This window comes from Rhagoletis zephyria, unplaced genomic scaffold (assembly GCF_001687245.7).
Source record: "Rhagoletis zephyria isolate East Lansing unplaced genomic scaffold, Rhagoletis_zephyria_1.1 Rzeph_scaffold_00215, whole genome shotgun sequence".
Taxonomy (NCBI): Eukaryota; Metazoa; Arthropoda; class Insecta; order Diptera; family Tephritidae; genus Rhagoletis; species Rhagoletis zephyria.
In genome coordinates this window covers 232,757-255,112 of record NW_016157299.1, presented here as the reverse complement: position 1 = coordinate 255,112, position 22,356 = coordinate 232,757, and the positions used below count along the sequence as shown (strand labels likewise).

The window sequence follows — 22,356 nt, the reverse complement described above, 5'->3', positions numbered from 1 at the left end:
AGTTAATTATATCCGCCCACTCAGATGGATTCGTGTGTGCTAAAATTACCCACCTGTACGTATATAGCTGTTACATACCGCCATGCCTTCAACCAAATTATAGACGCGTTGGTAGACGACGCCAAAGAAAGAGGAGCCGTACTGATTGCAGGCGATTTCAATGCATGGGCTGTGCAGTGGGGCAGCAAAAAGACCAGCCCAAAAGGCAAAGCGCTGTTGGATGCACTAGCGTCGCTGAGTGTTATCCTAAATACAGGTAGCGAACATACATAGAGCAAGAACGGAGCAGGATCAGTAATCGATCTTGCATTCATAAGCGGAAGCTTGTATAGACACAGTAGCTGCCACATCAGTGAGTGCTATACTCAAAGAGACCACCGCGCTATTATCCTTGATATAGGACAACTGCAAGATAAGCCACTTAAATCCAACTGGAACCGCGGCTGGAAAATCGAGAGCCTCGATGAGAAGCTGTTTGAGGAGATATTCACCGGTTCTGATGCTACGGCCCCTCAGAAATTGCAGCTGCTAAACTTATGCGCGTGATAACGGCTGCATGCAATGCTGCAATGCTGCGACGTAGATGTAAAAATAAACGCAGACCTGCATACTGGTGGAACAACAACATAGTAGCGATACGGGCAGAGTGCAACCGCGCAAGACGAGCATGCCAGCGTGCACGAGGGGNATTCACCGGTTCTGATGCTACGGCCCCTCAGAAATTGCAGCTGCTAAACTTATGCGCGTGATAACGGCTGCATGCAATGCTGATGTAAAAATAAACGCAGACCTGCATACTGGTGGAACAACAACATAGTAGCGATACGGGCAGAGTGCAACCGCGCAAGACGAGCATGCCAGCGTGCACGAGGGGCAGACAGCTTTAGACATTATAGAGAAGCATTCAAGACCAAGCGTAAACAATTAAAATATGCCATACGTGATAGCAAGCGCAAAAAGTTTAAAGAACTGTGCAACGATGTTGAAAATAACCCATGGGGCCTTGCATACAAGACTGTGCTAAAGAGGTTGAAGGGTTTAGCCCTGCCAACGTGCCCCGAGCTGCTCACGCGCATAGTGGGGACTCTCTTCCCAACGCACCCCGACTTTGATAGAGATAATGCAGCTGTGCCTGTAGATAGCATCCCACCCGTGACTGCAGAGGAGGTAGCACATGTGGCTAAAAAATTACAACTTAAAAAAGCTCCTGGCCCAGATGGGGTTCCAAATGCTGCCCTGAAGACAGCCATAACCTGCAACCCCGAGATATTCGCAAATGTTTTTAGCACATGTCTGAAAGATGGTATATTTCCAAGCATATGGAAGCAACAAAGACTGGTACTAATACCAAAATCTGCCGATAGATCTTCGCCTTCAGCATACCGCCCACTTGCCATGCTCAACAACACAGGTAAAGTGTTCGAGCATATAATAAAAAACCGCCTGGAAACATACGCCAAAAACCGATTATCGCTTTTACGGTTTGGGTTTAGGAAAAAGCGCTCAACGACAGACGCAATAGAGGTGACCAAGACCATTGCAGAAAAGGCTATTAGCGGGACACGCTGGCTTGGCGGTGATAAAGAATATTGCTTGGTGGTAACACTGGACGTCAAAAATGCATTTAATAGCGCCAGCTGGAAACAAATCCTGAGTGCTCTAAGGGACTTTCATGTGCCGATGTATCTGTATAACATCGTATCAAGCTACTTAAGCAATAGAGAGCTTTGCTACGGCAGTGTCTACCGCAAAGTCACAGCAGGGATACCGCAGGGACCTGTACTGGGCCCCCTACTGTGGTACATAATGTATGACGGTATATTGCGTTTGCCGGATCCTGAAGATGTAACCATCGTTGGATTTGCTGATGACATTTCGTTTGTGGTGGTAGCAAAAACGCTTAGCGCTTAGCTCGCGCACATTACAGAGGCCGCAGTATCTTTGGTAGAGAAATGGCTAAGGACAAAGTCTCTTACCTTGCTGGCCAAAAAACAGAGGCGGTCCTAATTAGCAGCCGCAAGAGGGTGGAGAAAGTTAAACTAACAGTTGGCGGTGCCACGATCGAATCAAAGCCGTATGTCAAATACCTTGGCGTCTTACTCGGCCATCGGCTAAACTTCCGGGACCACCTAGAGTATGCCAACAACAAAGCCGCAAAGGCGACTACAACGCTATCTAGAATTATGGCCAATACTAGTGGGCCACGCCAACAATGTAGACAGCTACTAGCAAGCGTAGTGAGAGCAATAACACTATGGATCCACGACATGGTTCCACGCATTCAAACGAGGATCATATGTCCGAGGCATTAACTCCACATATCGTCGATGTGCCGTACGTGTGTGCTCTGCATTTCGAACGGTGTCGGAAGAAGCAGCTCTAGTGATAGCAGGGCTATTTCCCCTTGATATCGCGGCACAAGAGCAACACGAGCTCCATGTGGCAAAACGAGCTCACCCAAACACTGAGTACGTGGACTACAAGAAAGCATCAAGACAACGAGGTATGGAAAAGTGGCAAGCAAGGTGGGATGCAGCCTCAAATGGAAGGTGGACCCATCGGCTCATTCCCAAACTTGACGTATGGTTAAATAGGAAGCACGGCTTGGTAGACTACTACCTCACGCAAATTATTAGCGGCCACGGCTGCTTTAAAAGTTACCTCCATCGTTTTGGACACGAGAAAGATCCGTTTTGCGAAACTTGCGGCCCAGAAACGGAGGAAGAAGCAAAGCACGTGATATTTACTTGTCCATGATTCAGCGATGACCGACGAAGATTAAAGGAAGCTTTGGGTGTTAACGTCGCACCAGAAAACTTAGTCCTGCGAATGATCGAGAGCGAAGAGGCGTGGAAGGCGTGGAAGGCGGTCTGCAGTGTATCAGCAGAAATTATGCAGCAGTTGCGGATAAGCGAACAGCAGCGACGCAGAAACGAAAAAACAACTATTTATGAGCACGATTGAGAGAAATAGAGATTGCGCCCATCGCGGTACTGCTAATCCGCTCTTTGTGAATTTGACAGAATCAGCTGCGTGCGTGACGTGATCTTGGTGCAATTGTTGATTGAGGAAAATCAAATAACGATTTAACTGGGTACGGTTTAGTTATTTGCCCAATGATTTTAGGCTATTGTGCCCAAATGGGTGACCCGATCAAAAAATGTTACACATTTGTAGTTAAGGGTCTACACTTTATTGTAAACCCTAATTTTGTAATTTACGGTCACTAATTGATTAATAAATTCGGTCTGAAAAATGAACTTTTTTGTGAATTTCGGAGTAAGTTCTACGCAAATATACTGTGGATGGCATAGCCAGAGTTATATGCACAATAAACGTTGAATACCTTTCACAATAGAAAGGTGTTCTGCACAAAAATACTGTTTCTCGAGCTTACAATTCCAGTGTCAAAATGCTAATTTTAGACCATTTTCTAATGGTTCCCCAGGGATATGTGGAAGGTTTCGAGGGATCAGGTGTGACTTTTTACGAAGTGCGAACTGTGCTCTTTCTAGTGGGTTAGATATCAAAACCCACTCTCGACTCCGGCGCCATCTGCCACCACCATTTTTTTAAAAACATACTTTACGATGCAGAGCAGAATTTCAAATTCATGTGACGTATGATTCCGAAGTTATGGCTGATTAAAAATTTCACTCCTGTAGGATGTGCCACGCCCTTTTTACAAAAATATATGCACTTTACTATAAGCATCTACCGTAAATATGTATGTCCACACACCAAATTTTAAAGTCATGTGACTTACGGACAGTGCTGCCACACATGGGCTTTTCCTACCAAAACCGGTAGTTTTTTTTTCATTTGGTAGGTTGGTAGGCTTGATTGGATTTTGGTAGGTTCCGTGACAATGAGTAATAGTTATTTGCAAAAAATAAAAAATATGTATCTCCAAACATTTTATCAACCTTTTTTACATGAATATTTCACAGGTGCGTTCGTATAACGGCGGCCGTAAACATGTAAATATACCGGATTTCTAAGTACAAACGTATACCCTCACTAGCTGTACCGTGCCACGCTTTGCCGTGGCATATACTTTTACATAGAAGATCAATGATTAACGAAATAAAGCATACGTTTCATATAAGTTTGAGTTTGTAATAAGTACTTGTGTGCACACAATATTTGTCGTTTTGCTATTCTCTGCATAGATATCAAGGATATCTGGTTTGCCGTCATCCCTGGAAGATCAATCGCGATCAAAAATTAAGAAACATTCTTTCGATAAGTTCTCCTTTCGATGTTTCTAAGTTACAAAATTATCAGGCACTAAAATTCGTCTTAATCTCTCATTGACTGGCACCTTTCCGGTCCCAGTATCCAGTATTCGTCGCGAGAATACCTCGGCTGCAGTGTATGTATGTTCGCCTTGCCACAATGTTGACTATTTCAGGCAAGCATTTATCTCGCCAGCCTGGTGTTAATCGAGAAATTGCAGGCAATGTTTGCGTTAAATCTCCTGAGAGCAACATCAATGCATTCCCGAATGGTTAAACGTTTCCATGCAAATCTTGCGACAATCGATCAAAAACCTCAAGCAATTTTTTGTGTGCCATGGTACACTCATCCCAAACAATGAGTCTAAATTTTTGTAATACTCTTTCCATACTGGATGTTCTGGAAATATTGCGCGTGGGATTTCTGAATTAGCAATTCTTTCACCTGGTAACAATGGCCCCTATTATGAGTTGCATTCCATCTTCGACTGTGGTCGAAAGTGCTGAGCGAACGAATTTTCATTTGGTATTATGGCGCTCATTCGATGAAGAATAGCGCTATTGTGAATTTCGCTCGTTTAGGTTGTTCACAATAGTATATTTTTCACCGCTGAGAAGCTTTGTTTACAGATCGAGCAAACTAAATAGAGTGCTTATATATATGTACATATGTAAATTTGTGCAAATTAAAATGAAATAAAAAAGAAAGTGAGTTTATAAAAGCGTGGTAAAAAAATTTTAATTAGCACAACGGAGTTCTGGTTGAACGATTCGTCAGAGGATGAGGGCTTAAAAAACTGGCCAAGAGCAGAAAACGTGAGAGTTTAAGTGCAGTCTTTCGAATATATTTTTACATACAATATATTTAAGAAATTGTGTGATCCAAACTATTTAAAATATATTAAAACTATAAACAGCTCCATGATTATGTTTTCAGAGATCGTGCCAACAGCGTATAGGGATTTTCTTTCATATGTAAAACCAGACTTTCGAGCTTGTGTTTACTATTCACGACATTAGAACTTCTTGAAATTAATATAAATTGTTTAAAATTAGTGTCTAGCCGCCAAAAAGTAAGAAAACAAATGCGAAATCATGCATTTTTAAAATTTTCTAACATTTCGCTACACCAACGAAAGCAAAATTCTGTTCGACAGAAAATTCGATACTCAACGAAAATTTCGACACGCTTGCATAGCTCATAATACGAATTTTACTTTCGATCTTCGATAGCCAGCGAAGATCGAAAATCGAATGCAACTCATAATAGGGGCCAATGTCGCAGAAATTCCAGGCGAAGCCCTAGCTAAGCTTATGTAATTTTTTGAACGAACCGTCCCCAGAATCAATCTGATAAGGAATGTTTTCCTAGTTCCTCCTGGCGCATCCAAGAATAAGGTCCCAGATATCATTTTCTCCTTCTTTTTTGGCGCTGGACCTGGAACGTCGGTTCCCATTCGAATGGCATGTCCAAGCCAACGGTGCCGCTGTATTTTCAAATGGACATAGATTTCGTTGTAAAGCTCATACAACACATCGTTCCATCGTCTGCGATACTTCCCGTCGCCAAGGCGGGGAGACCTGCAAATCTTTCGTAAGATCTTTCTCTCGCCATAAACCCGCTCGGGCATGATGAATGACTTATAGAGTGTGGGTTTTGTACGTCGAGAGAGAACTTTACTCCCGAATTGCCTACTCAGTCCAAAGTTGCACTTGTTGGCTCGAATGATTCTGCGTTGGATTTACATGCTTACATTATTATCGGTGTTAATGCTGGTTCCCAAGTAAACGAAATTATCTACTTTCTCGGAATTACAACCGGCAACAGTGGCTTGGGTGCCAAGAGGCGAATGCCCTGACTGGTTATTTGATATTGTTGTCGTCCGTTATCCAACGGAAAAGGCAGAAAGAACAGACTTCGAGGTTTTTGTTACCGATAATGTCGATGTCATCAGTACATGCCAGAAATAACACGCGCTTGTAAAAATTGTTCCTGAGTGGTTAGTTCTGCAGCTCTTATTATGTTAACACTTGCATCATGCGATTGTAAATGCCCTTCTGCTTTAGCTTTAATTTGGGAATGTTTGTTTGCGCATAGAATAGGAGTTCACAATAGTAATAATAATCATAATCATAATAATATTATCTATTGTTATTCAAAATTTCTTTACTCGCAATATAATTAGTAGGCTACGGCGACCCCAAACGAAATTGTTTATGGTTAAAATTTAACTGTTTTATAATGTAAGGGAATGGTGATAAAAATTTTGAGTTTTCATTATTTCATTTCATGGTATATTTTTATGTTTTCGTTACGCTTTTTATTTTTACATTTGTATCAGTAGTTCTTTATTAATGCGTAATTTGTATACCAACGTTTCGTTGATAATATGATCACTCCGTTTGATAAGATATTGTAAACTCTCTCTTCATTTAAACTGTCCAGATTTGGATAAGTGAAAACATTAACAAAAAATGTGTCTAGTAAAGCTTTCCCAGACGCTTTCCGTTTCGAACCAGTTATTTAATATCTCATTTAATTCAAATATTTTCAGTCTACTTTTACACATTGTATAATTCTATTGAGAGTGTTTCCAAATCAAGATTCCTCAAATACCTTTCGTTTTGGACCCATATTGTAACATTTCATAATGGAGTTCTATTTTCAAACAGATGGCAGACCTTTTCAAACATATTTTCGACTGTAAGTCTTCTTAAAACTCTTTAGTTTGATACCCATATTGCATTATTTCATTTATTTAATCAATGTAACTGAGTTCAAATTTTCAAATAGGTGGCAACCCTCCTTAAAAATATTTCCAACAGTCATGTTTTTTAAACCATGTTTTTTATACCCTTATTATAATAAGTCATTTATTTTATCAATTAAATTGAGTTAAATTTTCAAACAGGGGGCAAACCTCTTCCTACATATTTTCGACTGCAAGCCTTCTTAAAAATCTATGGTTTAATACCAACATTGAAATTTTTCAATTATTTTTTCAATTTAACTGAGCTAAAATTTTCAAGAAGGAGCAGCCCTCAAAAATATTTCCTACAGTCATTTCTTAAGCCTCTTTAATTTGATATCTATATTGTAATGTCATTTACTTTATAAATTAAACTTAGTTAGATTTTCAAACAGGTGGTAACCTTCCACAAACATCGGCTGTAAGCCTTCTTAAAGCTCTTTAGTTGGATACCCACATGGCAATATTTCATTTATTTTATCAATTTAATTGAGTTACAATTTTCAAATAGGTGGCAACCCTCCTTAGAAATATTTCCAAGAGTTATCTTAAACTTAATTAATTTGATACCCACATATCAATATTTCATTTATTTTATCAATTTAACTGAGTTAAAATTTTTAAATAGGTGGCAGCCCTCCAAAATATTTCCAACTATCATCCTTCTTAAACTCCTTTATTTGATACCTGTATTGTAATATGCCGTTTATTTTGTCAATTAAATTTATTTAAATTTTCAAACAGGTGACAACCCTCTTCAAACATATTTTCCGCTGTAAGCCTTCTTAAAACTCTTTAGTTTACACCCACATGGCAATATTTTATTTACGTTATCAATTTAACTGAGTTAAAATTTTCAAATAGGTGGCAACCCTCCTCAAGAGTATTTCCAGCAGTTATCTTTCTTAAACCTATTTAACTTTGTACCCACATTGCAGCATTTCATTAATTTTATCAATTTGACTGAGTTAAAATTTTCAAATAGGTGGAAACCCTCGCCAAAAATATTTCCAGCAGTTATCTTTCTTAAACCTCTTTAATTTGATACCCATATTGTAAAAATTTATTTGTTTTATCAATATAATTGGGTTTAAAAATTTTCAAATAGGTGGCAGCCTTCTAATTTTTTGCGACATCATTGGTTCTGGTATTATACCGAACAGTACAAAAACAAAATTATCCAAATCGGTTCAGCCGTTCGCGAGTTTTGACGACCGTGACATACGAACACAACATTTATATATATATAGATTATTGCCGATATACAATATGAACTCCATATATACTTTATGGCATACTTGGACCAAGATTTCAGAAAAGTCTGCCAATGGGCTCGTACTCAACCATATTCTAGGTGGAGCTCCTCCCAATCGAAGTCTGTGTTCGCGAATGTCATCGTAGAAGGCAAATGAGGCCAGAATAAATATTATGTCGGACATTCAGGCTGCGTTAAAGACCTTAGACTCTTCGGCGACTCAACGGCATCAAGGCTTGTGAGCTCTTGAACCTCCTGGGCGCCCACAATAGCGTAACGCTGTGGTGGGTTGCGGGACGTGAAGGGTTTGAAGGCAACTACAGGGCTGACTGACTCGCAAAGCGTGGAGATCAAATGCGCTTGCATGGTCCCGAGCTAATCAGTGGTACATCTGCAGGATACACTGCAGAACTACTTAGGAGCTAGCTGGGAATAATCTCAGATTACTGCCCACTGGCGGAAGTCAAAGCGAATATGATAATCAAAGAGATTCATAGCTCCTTCCAGGAGGAACTCCGAAATACTCCTTGAACATAAAACCCTTACTGGATACCTGACAGCACACAGCAAGTTAACATACTATTTAAACTAGGTGGGTCTTTCTGTAGAGGCGGACGGTATGTTTTTTGGACTGGTGGAGGAAACACCAAAGTATATTCTATGTGCCTGCCCACGAAGCATGAATCGCAGATTGATACATATTGGAGAACGACTGTCTTCTCTATCTAAAATTTAGAACATGGCATCATCCAAAGTGCTTAGCTTTTTAAATAGCCTAAGGTTGAAGTGATTACAATTAGGGTTTAGCACAATATATCTTCTTAGGTCGCAGCGCGAGTATCTCCGACGTAATAATAATAATAAAGAGACATACATTGGAATAAGTCTGTACAGTAAAATGAATTGTTATACACAGTTAAATTGTTTGTATTGTATTAGCTGTATTTAAGTTTTACTAAATTTTATTTTATCTATATTTTTAATAAACTTAACATTGAAAAAAATATTAAAGACTTAAAAATATGTTTGGTAGGTTTTGGTTGGTTGTGGTAGGAAATTTTGGTAGAAAAAAACATGTGGCTGCGGCAACACTGCTTGTATCATTGATTTGTTATTTTGGGGTTGATATATTTTTTGCAATTCCCAGAACTATGTTATTGTAATTGGTATTTACCAGAGAACGTAAAGTATAGAGAAGGACCGAAAACTGTGAATGCCACATTTTTCGAGCCAACTAAACAAGCGAAGCGCATTTTAAGAGCGACAAATATTTGGAATACTTAACAGCGAAAGCAAAATACAAAGCAGAAAAGGAGAATATTAACATAGCTAGATCTCACGAGAGCGTTTGAAATGTTAATTAAATATGAATATTGACGATTTTTGTGATATTTTGGGAAAATTTTCAAATAGAAAACCCAAGTGTTAGATTTTTGTTTTAGTAAAAAATTAAATTCTTTTCGGTGATTTGTACAAGTAACATGCAATTGAATCGAAAATATTATATAACATTTTCCGATTTTTGTGATATTTCATTAATGATTGCAAACAGAAAACTCCCATAAGTGTGTGTTTTTTTGTGAAAAGATTTTTTGGTAAAGAAAATCCTTTTATCCGGTGATTTCTACGAATACCGTGAAAATAAATCAAAAATGTTATATAGCATTTTTCGATTCGATTCTATTCGATTCGATTTTTGTAATATTTTGTTAGATTTTCAAACTTTGTATGGAAAAACTTTATTGGTATTAGATTTTTTGGGGAAAAATAATTTCTTTCCGGTGATTTGTACAAACTACGTTAAAATAAATCGAAAATATTATATAACATTTTCCAATTTTGGTGCTATTTTCAAAAAAAAAAACTATATTGGTTTTGGATTTGCTAAACTAAGCCGAAACTATTTAAGCATTTTTCCAAATTTTCGATATTTATGGAAATAACCAAGTTTTAAAATCTTTTCGACTCTGAATTTTTTTGGGGAAAAAACAAAAACTGTGAAAAGAATTATTTTTCATTTTTTTTTTTGTAGAGATCTCCCAAAACTAAGTCGAAAGTCTGTAAGAATTTTTCGATATTTTCGATATTTATGGAAATAATTCAGTTCTTAATTATTTTCGACTTGGAAACTTTTTTTAAATACTAAAAATCTGAAAACGTCGGATGTTCCCAGCAATTCGTAAAGATCTCGCTAATCTAAGCCGAAACTATTTACGAAATTTTTCAACTTTTTCAATATTTATGGAAATAATTCAGTTTTCAAATATTTTCTAATAAAGTCGTGTAAGTCGCCATTGGATAGGTGGCAGCTTCGCTACTCATGTGCATATTTGTCCCCCACATTGTCATTTACATATCTAATTAATTACTAAACCTAAATTTATAAAGCACATATTTGTAAATTTCATGCAATTATAAATGTAAATATGTACATACATATACACGATTGATCTGCTTTCGCCTTCCCCTCGCCGCTTCCATCAACACAAATTATTAAATTTCTGCGTATCGGCACCAGATGGGCCGTCCGCGAAACCATTAACCCTACGTTTACGAAATATTTAGATTTTCGCACAACTTTGCATTCAATAAAGCTATACTTGTACATTTTGTATGGAGAATAATATAATTAATTTAAAATTCTACATGTAACCATGTTCTGGACGATACATGTAACTTTCATGAAGATTAAACATAAAAAGCGTTGAAAAATAGTGTGTTATTAACAGCTGTAACCAAAAAAACTATGTCCGCTAAAATGGGTTAAACGCAAAATTGAATTGACATTTTTACACGCATACATGCATACATACATATACAGTGGAGTAGCACTAACTTGGACATCGCATTGATTGTACTTTGATGTGTTTGAATCTTTTTATGGTACTGAAGATTTGGTTTCGGATGAAAAAAATTTAAAATAATCTGTTTATATATATAAATATATATTTATAAACGCTTGGAAGTATAGAAATTTTTAAAGTTAAGAAATAAACAAAGACATTTTTTTTTGCATTTATACAAATGGTGTTCAAGGCATATTGACCCACCTGTACAAAAATCGTGGCGCGTCATGGGCAAAAATTTTACAATTTCGGACCGAAAAATGTGAAAACGAGCTAAGTTGCCACGTTACATTTGTGAACTTCCGATAAAGCCACATATGCTTGTGATTTTAGAAGTTTTGACTTTATTAAAAAAAAAAATATTGTCTTTTCCTGCAGAAAACGTTTACCTTTATTTAATGTTTATTAAAAGTACACCTTAAAATGTTAGTCAATGATTGAGATATTGGTTGGGATAAGAGAAATTGAGTGTTTTCCAAAAATTACCAAAATTCGAGATAACTTATTTTACTGGATATAGAGTATACGCCTAGTAGTACAAATAGTGTGAGAAATTCAAAAACTTTCCATCATTTTACATAGGGCTCCTGGAGAAATCTAACGCATTATCGTTTCACGTGTGAGCAGTTTTTTCTTTCTTTTACATGGAAAACGCTATTATATTATTCATATATATTTGTCTCTTTTCAATCAAATATTATTATGCGATTAATAACGCGTTATATAACGCAAATAATAGCATATGGATATGGCTAATATGCAAATGTGTTGGTTTTTATTGACAATTTTGTAATTGTATTGGAGAATGCGTTCGGTCGTTCTTGCTGGGTATGTATGTATGTATGCGGCCGTGAGTTGTACATACATATGCATATGTAGATATGTATACATGTGCGTAGTATGTAGGCAGCAATATGTACATACATACATATATATGCATGTAATAACGTTATCAATTAATGGAGTATGTACATACATATGCGTGGAAAATGCAATTTCATTTGACCCCAAAACTATTGGGGCATATTCGTACACGCAATAAAGTCGACTCTAAGTTAAAGTTTGTCAGCCCCAAATAAGAATAAAGTTAGTTGCATCTTTTTTCACAGGTGCCTATTCCACTGAAAGTGATGTAAAAAAGCTGTAACTAACTTAAGAGTCGACTTTATTTTAACTATTAATATGCCCCATTATTTACATATACATATTACGAGTATAGCAGTAAAAAATTATCATGGAACATGTTTTCTTAAAATAAACAACTTTTCCAGAGAAAAACAACTTTGAAGTTAACACGTGCAGTGCAATCAATCCATCTTTGAAGTGGATTTGTGAAAAAACTAAGGTAGCTAGAAAACTGCGGTTTGTTGCATTGAAAAGAGCGTATTAACTACCATTAGAATCGTTAAAAATATAAAAACCGATTTTTTCTTCGCCTTTAAATGCCGACGGCAAATCACCAACGAGTTTGCCAATTGCATACGTATTTGCATAACTTTCACTTATTAGATAACATACCTATCTACGTTTTCCAGTGAAAGCATACCCTGGCACATATCTTCGAACAAGAATTTTCATATATGTAAAATTTTCATCTTTTTTTTTATTAAATCAATGCCGCGAAAAAGAAAATTCAAACCAAAGCACTTAACATTCGTACCGTACATACGTTCATACATTCATACATTCATATGTACATATTACATATAGTAGGAATAATTTCGACTTCTACGCATGCATTTATTTTAAGTAATTAACCAATTTAAAGAACAAAACCGCAAAAAGCCGTCAGCATTTCGTTGTCTAACAAGAAAACATGCATTTACTTTGATGAGACAATTTCTGTTAAATTTATTTTGCCTCTGGCTGGGCTCTGTTAAAATTTGTTTGCCTCTGGCTGGGCGCTCTTAAAATGCGCTTCGCCAGTTTTGTTGGTATTTGACAATTTCCACGCTGATTCGCTCTTGGGCCTTCTATATAAATTTACGTTGTTGTCGTTTGGTTCAATAACTTAAATTTGTTGAGCACCTCTGGTATAGAAGGTAGGACCGCTATAAAACACAGACTGATCATATGACTTTGTTGCAATACTTTGAAATTATTATTATTGTTTTTTTTAAACTGTGTTAACGAAGTATTAATATTGGTCTTATAATTATCCCGCTGGGTGTATTCGTTGCCACCCGTATTTACATATGTTACCTTAACATAGAAAGGCTCTATCTCACATCGTCGTTGAAAAGAAAAAAAGCCGTAACTAACTAAAATTTTTATTGGATGTGGGGATTTATAATTCGATGAAATGCATCATGTAACCAATCAAAATGTGAGTTTTGGATTTTTAGTAAGTTACGGCATTTTGTATTTCAGCGACGATATGTCCCGAACTAATATTTCCGAGTTTAAAATTTCATGAAAATTTGCGTGGATCATAAATAATGAAGTTTATTTATTATATTTTCTACAGCTGCCATGTCGTAAAAGAACATGATGCCGAAGACTTACTGGATCCTTTAGTGGCTAATGAGCCTCATGTTTCATCTCCAAATCGTGAGCTAAATGCAATAAAACTTAAAATTGTAGAAAAAGTTGAAGCTGAAGCTCAAGCTGTTGCCGTCACAAAATCTAACACAAGGTTTTTATTTATACTTATTTATTAAAAACTTAAACAAGGTTTTTTTTACACTTAAATATTGCTTGGTTTCCAGGCAAGCATCCTTTATACAATTGCTATTTACATGTATACCTAATAATGTTTCCAGGTTCAAGTCGAAAATCCATAACAGTGAAGAACAAGAGCGATTTGCAAAAGAAAAAGCACTTCGAATTAACCTGGAGTCATACCTTAACGTTTGTGTTTCGGCGGGTATGGTCCACCGTGGTATTTCTACATTGATAGCATATAGACAAAGGGCTAAGAAGAAGTCTGAAACTCGCAGCCTCATTACAATTGATTTTTACAACATTCTGCTCCACGGCTTAGGAGAAAACGGTTCCTTTGAACGATTTAAAGACCTTTTCGCGTTAATCGAAGAAGATCAATTGAGATTTAATGAACAAACATTTGCCGCTATATTCGAATGTCTAGGACGCTTAGTTTCTACAGAGGAAAATATCAAGGAAATTAAAAAGTTCGCGCGAATGGCAGAAAAAAATGTATATGATTAAATTTTTTCATGCTTATATATGTATGTATTTATATAAATATGTCTTGTTACAGGGCATAACTTTAAATCAAATAATGGATCGATCAATATTTACTGGTGATCAAAGAGACGTTGTAATGGATGCTATACGACGCATTAAACCAGATTTTTCTCCCATATATACGCCACCAGCACTAAGTTACAATAATAAGCTTCTTGATAATATAAATGAGAACATTTTGCCAATAGGTATACGAGTACATGACACAAGCCCTGCGGGATTGCCACCACACTCAAATATAATGAAATCGAAACATGGATATAATAAAAATGAGCTGGAAAAAATGGCTCGCGAGCAATTAAAATTTGAATTGAATGGATCCATTACAATCAAATCAATTGAAAAGTCAAACGAATTTGCAAATGCTGAATATTGCGTAAGTAATATATATGTATGTACATATGAAAGGCTGAGTGGATGATCGAGCTATCTCGGCAGCCGAATCGGAAACGCTCTATCTCAGGAAATGGCTCAAGAACGCCCAACATCAGAACTTGGTTGAAGAACGCCCTATCTCAAAATTTTATTGAAAAACGCCCTATCTCAGAATTTCGTTGAAGAATTTGTTTCCAAAGCGCCCTATCTCAACTGGAAATATATTGAAAATATGTTGATATAGGATATTTTTGAAGCGGCAGCTGATATAGGGCGTTTTTCAACCGAATTCTGAAATAAGACGTTTTTGAAAAATTTTGTGAGATAGGGCGTTTTTGAACCGTCTGTGGTCCGTTGTTGTTGCTGTGGAACCGTTTGTTGTGGTCTGTGGAAGGTTTCAAGGGATCACGTGTGACTTTTTACAAAGTGTGAACTGTGCTTTATCTAATGGGTTGGATATCAAGACCCACGCCCCCTCCCCCTACGCGCACTAACCCAAGAACAGCGGACAAATAACTAAATATTTCCAATTTAACTATTTGTGCGTTAATATTTCTGCGTAGTTTTACACAATTATTGAAACATTACAAGGCAAAATGAAGTGTGCAGTGGCAAATTTTGAAAGTGAAATCAAAAGGCAATCGTGCGATATAAGTTTTTTCTGTACATATCAACATACATATAACTTCATGTATTTTTCCAACATCCGGCATGTGCTGAAAATCGGGCTTACCTAAAGGGCTACATGCCCAAAATCATTGCTACGTGTTCCCGATTCTGTGCACTTGACAAAATAAAAATTTTTATAATATGTCAATTTTTTATTATTTATCAAGAACTGGTATTCTAGCACAGGAATCAAAAGCTCTTCTATTGATAAATTATCAAAATTGAAAATGCCATGATAAAAACATAGTAAGGTAAAACCGTTCTCTAAATTCGTCGGCCATGATTTTTTTTTTTTTGAAGTTTGCCAACATTTTAAAATCATACAAAATTGAGAGTAAAAATAAAATTATAGTTTAAAAGACTAAAACCTCCCTATTATAATTGCCATTCGTACTGTCATCAAGTATGTAACTTGAGAATAGAAATCGCTGCATCTTTTAGGCGCATCAATATTACATAGTTACATCCCGAGCTAATAAAAGGAAGGCAAAAAAAGGAATTGTTCAAAGTTGTTGTTGTTTGAGTTTGAAATTGAGAATGTGTGTGTGAGACTGTGTGTAAAATTTTAAAATTAAATTGATTGCAACGTCAAGAATTTGAAAAATTCCTCTACTTTATTTTTTTATCATGGAAAATGCTATTGAAAAGCGTTTACAAATTGAAATTTCAAGTGAAAATTATAAATTTCCACAAAGTTCTATGGGGACAGCTGTTGAATAATATTTTTACTATGGTGAGACAGTTTTGCCAATCTGCTGTGTGAAATTAAATATTTTTTGACAGCATTAAATTTTTGATAACGGCAGATTTATGCGGAATAAAATTTTACAAATTGGAGTGAAATTAATATTGTAAGAAAACGTTTACCATCGTTGATTACAATTCATCAATTTAAGCTTTTATTTAACGAAAAATTACACACATCAACAATCTTTGCAATTGTCAAAATTTTCTATGCATTCGTCAAAAATTTCACTAGCCTCATGAGCTACTTTGTTACCGATTCACGCACGCTCATTAGAGGATTTGTTTCCATCATTTAAATATTGCATGTGCTGGCATTTGAACCGGCGAAACACGGAATTACATACAGTCGATATCTCTACCTACTCGGCTACGGCAGTCAAATGCTTTTAAATTCATATGTGACATTGAAATCAGTTCCACTCATGTGGAGATCAGTTTCCCTCACGTGGAAATCGTAGAGCTTTTTGTTTTAAAAATATTGACACAGAATGCGAAAGGACCTTTTACTTGATAAAAATCTTGATCCAATTTCTTAAAAAAAAATGTATCAAAAACACACAGAATTTAGCGGTTTGTATATTGATATTAACACATTTTTCCGCATTGTTTACACTTTTTCCTGCTCGTTTTACTTGCCTCTCTCACAATTCTACCAAAATGACGTCAAGCAAAAATTACGCTCAAAAATCCTCTAATGGGCGCAATCTTGTATTCTGTCATTCTATTCGTTTTCCTAGAGGCATTCTTTTTCATTTTGGACACCAAATTTGGTGTCACACTTTCGATTGGCTTGAATTTTTTTAATGGGTTCTATACATGAAATAAGCTAACACGAATGCGAGGAATTTTTTTCTGCGGAGATAACATCTGTCAAAGTTTAGATTTTTTCGTGATCCTGCCTAATCATGCACTTTTTCAAATTGTATTATCGGGTTCTGCTCGTCGTAGAGACTTCATCTTAACGTCGTTTCAAAGCTAAAGAAATGGGCTTAACACCTCTATATATTAGATGGTCATGATTGTCCTAAAGTTAACTTAGCTATTAGCAGTTAAAGTTTTTGAAGTTGATTTGCATAGTGAATACCAGTAAATTAGGGATTTAAAATTACACCATCGTAATCCTTGTTTAATCTATATATATAAAAATGGTGTGAAAAATTTATAGTAATTCATCAATTGAGAACGGCTGGGCCGATTTGGCTCAAATTTCTTTTTGGTTGTTCTTAATTGCCCGGAAAAGGTTTTTGTATGGAATTTTGTGTGCAATCACTTCGGAAGGGCTTTTCGAATGGAAATATATAAAATTCTTAGTGGAAAACTCGGAAAATTCTGGAAGAACGCGAAAAATTTGAATTTTTTTCGGCGAAATTTTGCACTTTCAATTTCAATTTCAATTTCAATTTATTTGTTACAAATATTTGTACAACTAAGACAATGCAGTCTTTTATATGCACATCAACTAATATTTAAAATCTTACTATAACAAATTACAATAAAATAATAGAAAAAATAATAATAAATATATAATAATAATTACTATAGAAAATAATCAATATTCGTGCTTAAAGTGATAAATAAATACTAGCAAAGCAAAAGATAGTTTAGATAGGAAGAAGTAGATTGTAGATATAAGTAAGAAGGTTAAGTAAATAAGAAGGATTCGAAGGTAGGTTCCCACCAGATTACTTATAGTCAAAATGCAGAAGACAAATCAATACTACTGATCTGATGATTTTGGACGATGTAAAGGTGGAGAATTCGTTGTGATGCTAGGAAAATTTCAGATAATTACAAAAAGTAGTACCGTAAAGTTAGATTTTCAGAAATAAAAACTACTTTCGAAAGCCACTTTATTTGCAGGGAGTAACTGCTCCTGCAATCTCTTTTGAAAATTCCTGAGTTTGACAGACTTGTGAAACGGACTTGCACTTGCCACGTCTAACAGCTACTTAATTGTTATAATGTATTTTTTCAGTCCTGATTACTTCAGACTGAAGTCGAAATATCGGCAAATAAAAACGAACGCATAATTCAGAATTTTGTGGAAAAACTGTATACTTATGTATGCATACATCTGTATGTAACATTGATGAGTGAAATCACGAGAAATTTTAGTCGCATTAACAATAAAGAATATCATTTTACTTCTTTTGCTGACAAACTGTAATGGGAATTTGCGTTTTTAAACAAAGCTTTTTTGATATCATAATGTGATTTATTGTGTTGAACTCCAGTTTATTTCAGAATTTAGTCTTTACTAATGAAAGTTCGAAAAAATTGCGTTCCGCAGCCGCCGAACTATGTGGAAGATACAGCAAATTAAATATAAAATTTGTCAATTCTTTAAAGCAAGCCTCTTCTATTCCATTTGTATGCAAACTTACTTTTTCCAAAAAAAAAAACAAACGTCCATATCGCTTTTAAGATCAGTGTTTGTAAGCTTTAAAAGCTCCCACTGTCACACATCGATATCCCATTGAATTAAATGTTCAAATTTTTGTATAAGAGGCTTTGTAAATAGTTGTGTTTCAGATAATACTTTGTTAGGTGTGATAAATATACGTTTTTTAGTTCTTCTCTTCCAAAATCGAAACTTTTTTGTAGCTGATTTAAAAACTCAGGGCGTGTGTGAATCGGTAACAAAGCTCTATGGGGAAAGCTGTTGAATAATACTTTTACTATGGTGAGACAGTTTTGCCAATCTGCTGTGTGAAATTAAATCTTTTTTATAGCAGTAAATTTTTGATAACCGCAGATTTATGCGGAATAAAATATTACAAATTGAAGTGAAATTAATATTTTAAGAAAACATCTACCATCGTTGATTACAATTCATCAATTTAAGCTTTTATTTAACGAAAAATTACACACATCAACAATCTTTGCTATTATCAAAATTGTCTATGCATTTGCCAAAAATTTCATGAGCTACTGAAATTTTGTTCACATCATAGTTTTAAAAAAATTACTCGCCGCGAACTTTGTTACCGATACGCTCTCATATACAAATTTAAAATATTTGTCTTAATCGTTATTTTTTGCGATTCGGAAATGTGTCGGTTGTTAGAGATGGTTGTGTTTTATTTCCGATGAAAATGTCGTTTATTGGTAGAAAATTTTATTCATTGTAAATGTCGGAAGTTTTTCAGATACGTAGTATTTTTGACAAAATTATTCTGCTTGAAATTGTCCAAAATTAATTTAAAATATATTTCCAGTTGGGAATACAAAAATGGCAGCCGAGCCTTTTCCGATTGGAACTCTTTGTTTAAATTGTTAATTACTTTTAATATGTAGGACAAAAACAGCATGTATACTTTTAATTCGACATCTGCGATTGAGTGAGCTACTTCGCGGGCACGTGTGCCATTAACTTCGAGACATGAAGATAGGAAGTAAAGCTGGAGCGCTTGCCATTGCTCGTTATGCCTTGTAATGACGTTTCCTAACGCAAGCCATCGAGTGAAAGATATCCCGAGTATTCTGTGCGGTTTTACGTTACAGTATTCCTGAACCTCTTTAAAGTCACCAATTCGTTTCGGACTATGGAAAAAGAAGTTATAGATGTTTCGACATAACTTTTCGATATCAAGAGGAAGCTTATTACAAACATAGCTAGTGCATAAGTGAAACGAACACGTACTTTTTATGAAAAAAAGATTGGTGTCATCTTTTAATCTAGATTTCAACCCATTGAATTCCATGCCATTGTATTGCTGAAGGGTACGCTCTTGGGAAAACAATATTATAGCTTGGTAAATCGATTCTGCATCAGTTTTGTTTAGTTCGATTAAAGAAAGGAATCGATCACGAATAGTACAAGTCGATCGAAGTATCTTACCACTAGAACTAAACATTTTTCGATATTAAATCTACTGTTTCGTCGACAATGAGTGAAAATTTTGATGTTCTTAGATCAGCCACAATGTTTTCTCTTGATTTGCACCCAGAAAAAGGTTTAGTTATAATTACCAAGATTTGGTTATAGTGACCAAGTAGCATAGTTAGATTTGGCGAAATAAATATCTAGTTCGCGAAAGTTTGCAATTTACTTGAGACTTCTAGTTGGGACAAATGTATATTTGTTAAAGGCTGAATTTCTTTATTCATTCTGAACGTTTGGAATAAACTTTTTTGTTTACTTATTCTTTAGAACGTTCCTGATGATATGTTAACGTATATTTCAAACACATTCTGTTTATTCCGGCTGTGAAATGAGATTATCCGGAATGTATAAAGAAATGCAGCCAATAATTACAAAACGACTACCTTGATAGGACAATATTGTCAGTTGAATCAAATCATTGTTGAGCAAATATAAACAATGCCTTGGTTGATACAAGTTTTCAATTAGTTGTGTGAACTTGCTGCAGACTTGAATCACCTAATCGTTTATTATTGGAAAACATGCATCGTATATACTTACAAGTATGGAATCCTATGCCCCTTTTTGTCTATTATCTTTCTAACAACGGATGTGCCTACCAAACAGCGAACGTGCCTGCCAAACTGAAAAGCATTATGGCGGCCGTATTTGACAGGCACGTTGGACGATGCGAACGGGATTGGAATGAAAGAAATGGAAGATGAATGACATGAGAATGAAAGAATTATGAAATAGCAGAATGTTGAACCAAAACGAATTCCAAAAATCTGACAATGCGAATGACGTCAAAATGAAATAAATGCAAAATAGCGAAATGTCGAAACAGAAGAAATAGATGACAGACAGTCACGTGTTCAAGGGTTTCGTGCAACAAAAAGTGTTGTTGTGTTGCGCCATTCAATATTAAAAAAAAAATTTTATGTGGTTAAATACACTTTTTTTATTAAGTTGGAAAAACTACATATTTCGCCAGCCAAAAAGTGTATAGATACATATCTGTGTTCGTATGGAATAGTAGCTTACATCGAAAGGCTGGCTTTAGTATAATGCGGCATTCGCAGCATACGATTGCGAATGACTCACTGTCGCCGAGCCGTCAAAGAATTTTTGGCAAATAAAAGTGCAAGAAATAGTTGCGATACTAGCAAGTCCATGTTCTTATTAAGTCGCATGAAAAGATTCCTTGTCATTTAAAGAATAAAGTGAATGCCGCATTATACTAAAGCCAGCTTCCCGACATAAACTACTATTCCAAACGAACACAGATATATAGCATCTTGCTATAAGATTTATTTATAAAAACGGTAAAAAAAATCGATTTGTTTGGGTATAACATTTAACTTAACTTTTCGTGCACCCATCTCTTTTTCTGTTTATTGTTTTCAAATTTTTCTTTTCCGTAATACTCATTTGACTGAGTTTCAACTACACCTAGCAAAAATCAAAATATTTTATAAGAAATTTGTTGCCCGTTTTACAACGGCATTTAAAGCTTTTTTTGCTCAAATTGAAAAGATTTCCTCCTTCGCACACTTCTCTCATGCTTTTTTATCGTAGTTATTATACTGTTGACATCTAAATTGCCATACATTTTATGTCGTTGCCAATACTTTGTTTTCTGGCGTTTCCTCTGTGAACTTTTATAACTACATTCATAAAAATATTACAAATTTTGGTTTCTCATTTTTTCCATCTTGCTATATCTGAATATCAAAAAGGAATTAATAAATAATAAAAACTTAGTTACAATTTTAGTGAATGGTTCTTGCAAATAATATTATTTTGTGATTGAAATGACTTGATCTCCGGCAGGACCAAAGCAGACGGGAAGGAAAAACAGTTGTTCATCAACGATTCGTCTGAAATATCGTTCTTGAAACGCGCCACTGAGCACTAAATTTGTAAAAATCTAATTTTTCCACTTAATTGTTATATTTTTCTTCATTGTGGCAAATTTTCACATCATCACAGCAGCTGGCTGTCAAACTGAAACCAAAAAAGATAGCAGAACGTTCAGGGCGCAATCTTCTTTTCTATGATTCTTGTACTGTTACTTTGAATTTGTCAATTTTGACAATTCTGATCTAAAAGTAAACGAAGCCTTAGAAACTTTAATTGCATTGAAATTCACTAGTACCTACTTCCGCCAAAATCACCTTTTTCGCATTTTTCTTATTCAAAGTTATTGTAAATCATATATTTTTATCGCCTTATTCATAAAAAATTAAAGTTTTAAAATTTTTAATATTTTTATTAAGCTTTGTACCACGATTGTTTATCAGGAAAAATTGAAAAAGCAACAAAGTCTAAGCGGTAGGTGTTATAGCACTATTTCGGAGATCACCACATCTCCTCATCAGACTTCTTTTTTCTAGACTTCAGC

At 35.5% G+C, this 22,356-nt stretch overlaps 1 protein-coding gene and 1 long non-coding RNA gene across 2 annotated transcripts in view; one reads left to right on the top strand and one right to left on the bottom strand.

Moving 5' to 3' along the window:
• Window positions 1-22,356, top strand: part of PolrMT (mitochondrial RNA polymerase) — a 363,978-nt gene that overhangs the window by 110,219 nt on the left and 231,403 nt on the right. The window contains exons 4-6 of the mRNA XM_017609322.1: window positions 13,557-13,724; window positions 13,852-14,245; window positions 14,310-14,672. Of these exons, the coding sequence (XP_017464811.1) occupies window positions 13,557-13,724; window positions 13,852-14,245; window positions 14,310-14,672 (925 nt within the window). The remainder of the gene's footprint in view (window positions 1-13,556; window positions 13,725-13,851; window positions 14,246-14,309; window positions 14,673-22,356) is intronic.
• Window positions 372-20,763, bottom strand: LOC108358149 (uncharacterized). Its single transcript, XR_001846718.1, has 4 exons — window positions 20,514-20,763; window positions 16,720-16,725; window positions 5,425-5,427; window positions 372-382 (listed from the first exon to the last, which is right to left on the bottom strand). It is a non-coding gene; the product is annotated as an uncharacterized LOC108358149 (long non-coding RNA).